Source organism: Dreissena polymorpha, chromosome 12, assembly GCF_020536995.1.
Source record: "Dreissena polymorpha isolate Duluth1 chromosome 12, UMN_Dpol_1.0, whole genome shotgun sequence".
Taxonomy (NCBI): domain Eukaryota; kingdom Metazoa; phylum Mollusca; class Bivalvia; order Myida; family Dreissenidae; genus Dreissena; species Dreissena polymorpha.
In genome coordinates, this window is record NC_068366.1 from 30,974,870 (window position 1) to 30,986,210 (window position 11,341).

General features: G+C 46.5%; 1 protein-coding gene across 1 annotated transcript; it reads right to left on the reverse strand.

Moving 5' to 3' along the window:
* Positions 1-471: 471 nt before the first annotated feature.
* LOC127853096 (uncharacterized) lies at positions 472-11,338 on the reverse strand. Its single transcript, XM_052387296.1, has 2 exons — positions 11,133-11,338; positions 472-3,735 (listed from the first exon to the last, which is right to left on the reverse strand). Exons 1-2 carry the CDS (start codon positions 11,159-11,161, stop codon positions 1,164-1,166), a joined length of 2,601 nt encoding a protein of 866 aa, XP_052243256.1. The 5' UTR covers positions 11,162-11,338; the 3' UTR covers positions 472-1,163.
* Between the last annotated feature and the right edge of the window lie 3 nt (positions 11,339-11,341).

The following is an 11,341-nucleotide window of genomic DNA, read 5'->3' on the forward strand; positions in this document are numbered from 1 at the left end:
TATTGGTAAAGAAGTATGCAAAATATAAAGCAATATGTCAAGGGACATTGAAAATATTTGAGGTGGTGCGCAAACTTTAACATAGATTTATCAATAATATGCATATTCTAAGTGAAAAAGGGCCATAATTCTTACAAAATGCTTGATACAGTTGTCTGCTCTTGTTTATGTGTTGGGGGTCATGTTGGTAAAGAAGTATGCAAAATATGAAAGCAATATGTCAAGGGACATAGAAAATATTTGAGGTGGTACGCAAATTTTAACATAGATTTATCAATAATATGCATATTCTAAGTGAAAAGGGGCCATATTTCTTACAAAATGCTTGTTACAGTTGTCTGCTCTTGTTTATAGATTGGGGTCATATTGGTAAAGAAGTATGCAGAATATGAAAGCAATATGTCAAGGGACATATGTAGCCCCGTCAATATTTACGTTTTTTAATAGTGAGGTGTAACCTTTCTCTTGTTCTTTATTTTACTTTTGTGGTACTATAGTACTTATGCTATAAAACACTATAGAACTTACCTAAGCAAGTTGCTTGGGGTAGATTCCATCGTCTACAGTGTGTACAAGCGCAGAAATACTCTCCGCAAGATATAAAGGAACGTCCTGTCAAGAGGGTTGTTTACTGCACACACTATCGTCATGATTACGTCATTCGCGCGTTCTTCGGTAAAGAGGGCAATAGGGCAAAACGGTCGGGATGGTCCACTGACAATCCGGTCAATTTTACCATATTCCTCCCCATTTTATAGCCCTCCTCTTCACCCCACCAAGACAGTCTGCCACACCCCTATACCACGTTCCAAGACCACACAATATGATCTCATACTTACAGAAACATTCCTGGCTAGTTTTTTCCTTTGCATTACCCACTCACCATGTGACCTTTGTATTTTATTTATTTATCACCATGTGACCTTTGTATTTTATTTATTTATTTTTAAACCCAGAGCACTCATTTGATAATTTGACCAACCGTTTCCTTAAGCATAGACCACATCACTGAATCCTGACACATTCTATTATCGACGCCCCTTGGCCAGTGTTTAACAGACATCCGACCGCCTCAATCACTAGTTAAAGGGCGCGCGCAACCGCGTCACCCTCATATGGTTCGATCCCCAACTCGCCAACAGACTATTTCCAGTATCCGAACCCTACAGGTTATAAAGACGCCTGCCGTTCTCAGCAGTAGTGCGCAATATCTCCCTGAGGGTCTCCTTTCGGATCTGGGCCACCGTATTTGCAACTTCACCCACGTACGCCGGAGTATTGTCTTTCTTACTTCGGACTCGCAAGTAAGGAGAATCGGTCTCAACTAGGAGTCGGTCGGCCGGAATCCCTCGCACAGCTGACTTTTGCACCTCATCAAAACGCGCAGCCAGACCTGAGATGCTAAAGTAGCAACGGGGAAATGCAGCGGACCAACTCAGAACCTGATCGAGAGTTCCCGTGAAGCAGTGGAGGTGTATCCGCTGAGTCGGACTAACGTTCTTCTGCATGAGTCGGAGGGCAAGGGCACTAGCCTCACAAGAGTACGTGTCCTGCCCCCGAATATGCAAAATAACTGGTCGCCTAGGGCAAGCCAGCTCCAACAGCCCTACAAACATCTCCTCCTGCCTACCCCACTCTCTTTCAGGCACGGTTCTGTCTAAACCGATCTCTCCAAGCGCTACCACCCCATCCTTCCTCAACTCTCTCTCCACCTGTCCTACCACCCCTTTAACGTCCCTTAGAGGCGCCTTAGGATGTACCCCGACAGCCGACCCGAAACCAGTGACACTGGGATATTCCCTTGGGTAGTTGGGTGGATCGCAGAAAACTGCAACTCCCCCATTTACCCGCACTGGTACCTCAGGCATTGGCCCCACGGTATGCCCCACCAACGCCTCAATAGAACCAACCTTGGTCGTCTTATAACTGCGGTCCAAGTGAAAGTGGCTGTCGAACGCGGTGAGTTCAGCATTCCTAACCGAAATCCACTCTTGAACCACAGGTGCAATTTCAAAGTCATCACCCAATTCACACTCATTCCCTAGAGACCCGGGCTCTGGGACCGACTCTGCCACTTGAGTCAACGCCATCACCTGGGCCCCTTTTTCTACACAAGTGACTGGCTCGGGTCTCTGAATCAAATCCATCTCTGGACTCGACACAGTCGCCTGAGCCTCCATGACCACACTCCGATCTGATCCAGCTCCCTGCACCAACTCAGTTGCCTGAGTCGACCCAGTAGCCTGGGCCGCCACACAACAATCTGGTCCGGATCTCTGCATCAACTCAGTTGCCTGAGTCGACCCAGTCACCTGGACCACGCCGCGCCGCCTGACAAACCTTTGGGCAAAGAAATCGTCTCTTACCTCTTGACTGCATAGCTTCAGCAACGCGGCCAACACTCTCCAGTGGAAGAGGAGCGCTCGCGAGTTTACCCGTGCAACGTGGAATATAGGGGGAATGTAAAACATAAACCTGCGAGAGACCCTTTCTAACCAGACCTGGTCCTTGTCGTTCAGGCAGGACTGCTCCGAAATTGATAACCTCTGGCGGCCCACGAAAAGCATAGCCTCATCAAAGCTCTGGAGACCCAGACTATTGATGACGCATATTACCCCTCTAAACCGCACATGGTCCTTTTCCGGATTCTCCCATGCCTCCCGACGAAACACAGGCGGAAAATGCCGGGCCTCAACATGGTGTCTTATCGATCTTGCCCTTAATCCACACACGGGACAACCCTGGGTCTTTTTCCTCTTAAAACCCACATCATCCTGCTGGGACCGGGATCTATCCCTGGTCCCAACCCCTCCATTAAACTCTGCCCCTCTATCAAGAGGCCTGGACCGTCTCTCACACCGGTCCATACCTCTTATCATCCTACCTTGAAGTGACATTGCCCCTGCGGGCTCTGCCATTTCATCTATAGGCCGTGCAAAACCAGGTTCCCCCACAATTTCCTGGTCAAGGTTAGCCGCCAAAGGAGCATCAACCTCCATGTCTTCCTCATCAGAGATGATGATGACCCCTTCTTCGGGGCCAACCTTGCACGCAGCCTCCACCAACCTCACTGGCGACACAAGGAAGTCCAGTGCTGATGGCTGCGAGGCCATGAAGGCCTCCCCTTCAGGCTCGGCCTTGACCTCCACCAACCTCACTGGCGACTCAGGGACAACCAGCGATGTCGAATCGGAGACAAATGCCTCCTCCTCAGGTTCGACCTTCACCCTCCCACACTCCGACCCTACTGGCAACACAAGTGTGTCCAGCGAGGAAGGATTGGGCACGAGTGACTCTACCCCAGGTTCAACCTTGACCCCCTCCGATCCCAACTGTGCTGGCAACGCAGGGAAGTCCAGCGCTGTCAGGATCGGAGCCGGCTTTGGTCTCGATCTGGACAACTCTACAGTACCCCGGGGCCTCCCGCTCAGTGAAGCCCCAGGGGTCCTCCGTTGTTTTTCAGGACCGGCCAACACCCTCTTAATGAACGAATCACTAAGAATTTGATGGCCGTACTTCCTGACCTCGGATACAAACCCTAGGCGCCCTCTCCTCCTGGCCAAACTTACTTGGCCTTCCACCGCCCTTTCTACCCTACCATGGTCCAAGGGCAACATCGTCCCCAGCTCAATGACGAGGTCCCGCCCCGAACTCCAAAGCGTACCCCGACCGCTGGCCTCCTCGACCTCAATAAATATGTCACGCCCATCCATGCGACAAACCACACGTGGCGTTCTGCAAAACACCACATATTTATAATATAATGTGCCTGAGCTTCACAAGCTACCGGCATATACGATAAGTATAGACCTAACCTGTCCTACAACTTAGACATGTATACAGATCTATTTCTTCACCCTGTTCCTCCGTGACACCCACACACTTTCCGTGGTACCACTCCTCACACACATCGCAAGCAATCATAAAGGAACCATCATCAATCCCCCTACACATACAGTATACTTGCTCATCTTGCACATCTTTCGCAAGACCGCAACTCTCTCGCTCTCGAACCACCCAGGCAGGAAGGTTGTTCAATTTACAACTTTTCAATCGGTCATGATTCACATTAACCCTCTTCCCTCGTAATCGGACCTGGTAAAGGAAATCGGTGAATTTTTTCACTACAACCCCCGGCCCAGTCCATTGCGGCGACAACTTCTTAGCTTTGCCTTTCTTTCCCGACACATTAAGCACATATACCATGTCACCAACCCGGTAGGAGTTTTGACATAACCTCACATCATGATCCCGCTTCATGTGAGCCTGATATCCGCTTAAACACTTGCGAGCGGTTTCATGGACTGACACCATACTTTGTTCTAGATTGTGGACATACTCAGTCACAGGCTGTGCCTCATGAGGTGGTAATGGGTAAACCAACTCAGCAGGAGTATAAACCTCTCTCCCTAGCATCATACGGTTAGCGGTGAAACCAGTACTCCTACACACTGATGAACGCATTGCCGCCGCGATTTGCGGTAGATTTTCGTCCCAAGTATTTTCTCGGGAACCTACATAGCAACGGACTGCATCCATGAGTGTGCGATTGTACCTTTCCACTTGACCATTGGTGCTTGGTCGATAGGCAGTTGTTCGCGTCTTATGAATGTGCAATAATTTACACATTTGCGTGAACAGAATGCTCTCAAAGTTGGTACCCCGATCAGTCATTATTTCCATAGGTACCCCATACCTACAGAACACTTGATTTACCACTGCCTCTGCAGTAACCTCAGCGGTCTGCGAAGGCAACGGTATACATTCTACCCATTTAGTGAACTGATCCACCACCATCATCACATACCGGTTTCCCTTTTTCGTGAAGGGCAAAGGACCTAGAAAGTCAATGTGCACCCTCTCCATTGGGAGTCCAGAATGAAACTTTATCATCTCGCCCTTAGCCTTACGGTTAGGTTTTTTGCTTACAGAGCAACGCGGGCAACTGGATACGTACTTGATTATGTCCTTTGACATGCGGTACCAGAAATACTTGGCCTTAACCCTTTCAATAGTACGCTGTTCGCCCTGATGTCCTGACAGAGGAATATCATGGTTCAGCACCAGGATCTCATGGCGCAATTCCCGTGGAACCAATAACTGCTGACGATCTGACTTTGGGTCGATTCGCCAAAGCAGATCCGCCTCCAATTTAAAACATTGGCGATTAATCCAATAAAACTTGGAGGCTGCGTTTGCTAGAAACAACTCTCCATCAGGAGGCTCGGTACCATGCAATAACCACTTCCGGATAAACCGGAAGTCGTCATCCGCCCACTGATGTTCTTTAAGTAGAGCGTCCCGGTCCTGGACTGGAGCGGCTCTATCAGTACTCTCGACACCAGAGTCTTCTCCGGTTCTTACCTCCTGGATTATGACCGGTGCTAGAGAAACAACGTCATCCACCTCGCGAATAAACCCACCCCATTGTTCTTCTGCCCTAGTACATTTCGGACAACCACCACATGGCAAAACCTCAAGGGTTACACCATGCTCATAATGGTCTCCTCCATCAACCAGCAATCGTGACAATGCATCAGCATTTGCATGTTTCTTGCCAGCACGGTGGACTATGTCCATATCATACTGGCTCAACTCCTCCATCCAGCGAGCTATCTGCCCTTGTGGCTCCTTGAAATTCAATAACCAAGTAAGGCTACTGTGGTCCGTGCGAACCGTGAAACGTTTGCCCAGCAAGTAGTGGCGGAACTGTCGAGTAAACCTCACTACCGCTAGCAATTCTTTCCGCGTGGTACAATACCGCCTCTGTTCTTTAGTCAGCGCATATGACCCATAACAAACAACCCTAGGAGCCCCTGCCTGTATTTGACTGAGAACCGCACCAATTGCTTTATCAGAAGCATCGGTGTCAAGTACAAAAGGGTCATTCCGATTAGGAAGTCCTAAAACCGGGGCGGACATTAGGGCCTCCTTCAAATCAAGGAAGGCCGTATCTTGGTCATCCCCCCACTGATAGTCTTTAACTATTTCATACAGCGCCCTCGACCGTCCGGCATAATCCGATATGAACATTCGGTGGTAATTTACCAATCCCAAGAAACGTTCTACATCTTTAGAGCAGGTTGGCACTGGCCAGTCTACCACCACCCTAACGTCATTTGAGGACAACCCCAAACCCTCTGGTCCTACAGTACGCCCCAAGAACTCCACCTTATGCTGAAACAGCTCACACTTCGCGGGTTTTAATTTCAGTTGGTATTGGCGTAATCTGACAAATACCCCCCGTATTGTAAGCATATGTTCAGCGAATGTCTTGTTCATAGCAAGGATGTCGTCAAGAAAGGCTAGAACACTGTTCCAGTTCAAACCCTGCAGTACTAAGCCTACAACCCGAGAAAATGTCGCCGGTGCATTACATAGACCGAATGCCATCCGGACAAACTCAAATAGCCCATACTTAGTTGTGAAAGCAGTTTTCTTTCTGTCTGACTCCTTGATCTTAATCTGCCAATAAGCAGAATTAGCATCCAGCTTCGAAACCACTTCTGGCCAGCTAACATGTCTATACAGTCTTCAATCAGGGGCAAAGGATACACGTCCTTCACCGTGACTGAGTTCAACCCCCTGTAATCTACACACCACCTAACGGACCCATCACGCTTTCTAACTAACACAGGCGCGGAGCACCATTCTGAGTTAGACGGCTGGATCACCCCCGCCTCTAACATCTTTTTAAGATGGTTCTCTTCCTCCGTTACAAAGGCGACAGGGGTCCTACGCATTTTCTGCCTAATGGGTTTGGCTTCCCCCGTGTCTATGCAATGCTCAACAGCAGTAAAATTGCCAAGATCATACTCGTTTTTAGCGAATACATCCTCAAACTCACGTAAGAACCCAGCCACCTGCACCTGTTCTTCATCGCTCAAGTTTAATTTCGAACGTTCATAAAGGTCTCTGAGATGGTCTGGCACCGTGATATCTTTATCACATTTTGCCGCCTCTCGTACCACCTTTACTGAGGTCAGTTCCTCGGGCAATGGTCTCACTAAACGTACCTCTTCTGCCTTTCCAACCAATTTCCCTTGCTTCAGCCTTACATGGTGACCCGACATGTTCACCATTGGTAGCCGTAGCACAGCCTCACTAACATGGACCGACATAGGCACTATCACATCACCACACTCAGCCTCCACTGCAAAGGTGCCGATTGGTTTTCCCAAAGAGCACTTTACCATGGCGACCGAGTTGGGTGGTATGACAACAGTTCGAGCGACAGTCACATTTGCCACTCTTGCCTCCACTAACTCTCCTTCTTGAGCCATGGGAACTACCTGGCCATTTAAACACATGGTGGCCCCTACGATATCGATAGTGGCTCCATGCTTTTTCAAGAAATCCAGCCCGAGCAACATGCAATCTTCAATAGGGGCTACATAAACCCTCTCTTGAAAAACCATATCACCCAGTTGGATGGTTACTGGTCCCACAATGGAACCATTCATCTGCAGACCTCTCCCTGCAGTCTTCATGTACACATGTTCCAACACCGGAACCTTTTCCGACAACTGAGCCACTACCCGGTCCGAAACCAAGGTAACCTCAGCCGCCGTATCTACTACAGCCTGTACTGCAAGGCCGTTCAGCCTCACTTTAACCCGGAACATCGAATCAGACCTTATCTGTCTGATTATGACCGGTGGGCCCCTATCATTGTGGATCAGGTCTGGACCCTCTACACTGACCCCTTGCCGTTTAAATCGGCAAAAGACACCTTCCTACCTTCTCTAGGGGTATCACCGACTTTATCACTTGCCTGTTTGGGACAATCTCTGGCCATGTGACCAAGCTCGTTACAACGGTAACAGCGGTCACCCCTAGCCGGGGACGGTGTCCTGCTCCTAAGTTTAGGACAGTCCCTTTTGAAATGCCCTGCCTCGTTGCAATTAAAACATTGGCGTCTGGCTGGGGATGGAGATTGGCTTCTGGTGGGTCTTGCCAACAGTTGGTCAAGTTTACCCATCAGGATGTCCATTTTCTCCTCCAACTTGACCACCCTTTCAACCAGTCTATTCTGAGAGGCCACCTTCACCTCAGCAACCTCTACCTGCCCCTCACATTCCACTTTTCGCACCAACTTTGGTCTTCCATACATTAACCCGTGAGTATGGATAGCCCATTTTAGTTTGTCAATTGCCTGTTCTATTGACACAGGCCGCTGATTTATAACTTGTTCCCCAGCCTCTCTCTCCTTAGCTCCCATGCAGAATTTCAAGATCGCTTCCTGCACCATATACTCCTCTGGCAAACCCCTAAAGGCTTTACCAGCAAGGGTCAAAACCCTGTCCGCCCAGTCATCCACAGACTCCTCCTCTCCCTGTCGCGCACCCGAAAAGGTTACCCTTGCCGTTTCCGGCAATTCCCGGTAACCAAACCTCCTCTCGAGCTTGTCAACTACCTCTATGTAGCCCAGCTCCACCTCCCTGTCCATCACTAAGGCATAGTACTCACTTGCCTTATCGGTGAGACAGAGACACAAGAAATCCCGCTTCTCAAAGTCATCCCATTCGAAAATACCCGCGTATTTTTCAAATTTGGTCAGGAAAGCATGCCAGCTTCCCCGACCATCATAGACCAGTGCTTTACGTAAGGACTGGATTCTAGATTTCTGTTGACCTAAAAGCATAGCTCTCTGGCCAACAGGTGTTGCAACCGTGTTATTGGTAGCACCGCGCACCGCATGTGAAGCATGTCGCGAAACACAACGTGGGGTTGCTACGCTCCTGCACACCTGCGGTGTAGGTACCACCTGTGGCGCGGCAACATACCCTGACTGTACAGGCGAGGTCATATATGTCATATGTGGTTGGTCTACAGGGTCAATTAATTGACCCTGAGATCCAACCAACACATATTGCAGCTGACCCGCTTGTGATACCGGCACACGTGTCATGATCTGATACTGACCAGGCTGTGCCCCATGCCCCATGGCATGGAACTGAACAGGGTACGTCCCATGTGCCTGGGGCATTTGAGCCATAGCCTGGTATGAACCAGACTGCACACTATGGCTCATCGGAATATATTGTGTCGAAGTCACAGACCTATACTGTACAGGTTGCTCTAATGACCTCTGCTGACACCCTATTGCCGCACTGGGCTGAGTTGCGGCCTGGTAGTGAACAGACTTAGGCTCCATTGGCATTGGCGATGGTGTCACAGTCAGATATTGTACAGACTGTTCCACTGACCCCTGATTAAACCCTACCTCCGTCCTTTCCTGTATCACTTTTGACCTTGCCCCCTGATCCCCCTTCTTAGCATCAGATGATTTGATATATGATGCAGGAGGTCCACTAAGGGACGCACTATCAATCGCTGCCGTCACCCTTTCTATTACTCCCAAACCCAAATTGGTGTCCGGCACAACGACTAGCTCACTAGCTGCCTCTAACCCCTCACCTTCATCCTCACCCTCATTCACAATTTCCAACTCATTCACGGTCCCTGACTCAGATTTGCTGAATCTTATCATATTCCACATTTGACTTGATGGTCGTATATACGGGAGTTTGACCAAAGCATCCGGTGTAATGCTACCGTGAAATTCCCGGTACGATACAATTGATTGGGCCACCCTGGTGCCGATACCTGGAACCGTTTGTAGTTCCGTTACCGGCGCCGTGTCAATATCCACTAGTTGAACACGATTCATTTTTATTTTTTTTATTTATGTAATTAAAATAATGTGTGAAAGAAATAGCGGACAAATATTGCAACGCCGATTTTAATTTTACGGGTAAACAGCACACACAATGCACGTATATTTTAATGAAATATAGGTCACACAAATTGAAATGTGCAAGCAGACAAAAACAATCACGGGAATATTACACATTCAAATACCCCGTAAACTTGAAATGACATTGCATTTGAAAAACACACAAACACAATGATGTCATACAATTTAATAATCAAAGCACGAATTTCAATAAAAGTAACAAGTATTGAATCTCACATGTAGTGAAATTATGTTTCAATTATACCCAACAAGAAAAGCAAAAAATTCACAAGTTATTAATTTATAACTTGTAAAAATGTGATTTAATCACAAATCGATGCATAATAATTTTTAATGATAAAATATCTGTATGAGTATATCACTACTCAAGAAAAATGTAAGAAATTCACTAGTTATTACCTTATAACTAGTGAAATTGTAATTAAGTCACAAATGAATGTTTCTAATGTTTGCTGATAAAATATCTATTTGAGTATATAGATACACCCAAAGAGAACAAGTCAGAAATTCACCAGTTATTACTCGATAACTATAGTGAAATTGTGATAAAATAACAAATCAAATTTTACTGATATCTATTTGAGTATATAAATACACCCAAAGAGAAAAAGCTAGAAATTCACCAATTAATACTTGATAAATAGTGAATTGTTTTCACTACAATACAGTTACACAAACAAATTCAATGAAACAATCAAATTCAATACGAAGAACACTCAAATCCATCATCACTTATAGCGGAATTATTAATGATGAAAATATGAAATTATCAGAATTAAATTGAGTAGTAGAAATACTCTACTGAAACGTTATGCTGATTACCTAAAAATGTGGCGATTCGCCTGACGATAGACAATAGACAAAACAATCACAATTCAGATGTACAGCCAGCTTAATATAGATGGCTTATATGGAGCCGAAACAAGTTACAGATGCGACAGAGCAATGTAAATAAACACTGCTCTAAATATAAACGTGTGATGATTTAAATAGAATTCACAATTCAACACATTAAACATAAACAACCTAAAAATAGACGTCACAGATGAGCTGTTAAACGGTTCAGCGAACCGCAATATGACGTAAATAGTTAAACCTAAAATTTAGGCAATAAGCTGACAAAAACCGACGAAATCGGTTTAGTTTGATGAAAAGTACTTTAAGTATATTAAAGAAATATTTTATTCACTAAAAGTGAACAAAACAACGATAAGAAACTTAAATTTAAATGAAACTTTATTTATTTTCAAGATGGCTGACTTTGAACGCTGACGGTTAAAAATAGCCGATTGTTTATAAGTGAAAATACTGCAAGTTTGGTGCTCGCAGCGCCAATTATAGTACTTATGCTATAAAACACTATAGAACTTACCTAAGCAAGTTGCTTGGGGTAGATTCCATCGTCTACAGTGTGTACAAGCGCAGAAATACTCTCCGCAAGATATAAAGGAACGTCCTGTCAAGAGGGTTGTTTACTGCACACACTATCGTCATGATTACGTCATTCGCGCGTTCTTCGGTAAAGAGGGCAATAGGGCAAAACGGTCGGGATGGTCCACTGACAATCCGGTCAATTTTACC

What these genes read in the sequence shown, in the direction of transcription:
- LOC127853096 (XM_052387296.1), bottom strand. Translation starts at nt 11,161, where the DNA reads ATGGAATCTACCCCAAGCAACTTGCTTAG. An exon ending in ACCCCAAGCAACTTGCTTAG is followed by an intron (nt 3,736 to 11,132) that starts GTAAGTTCTATA and finishes GGTGTTTTGCAG; the next exon opens with AACGCCACGTGTGGTTTGTC.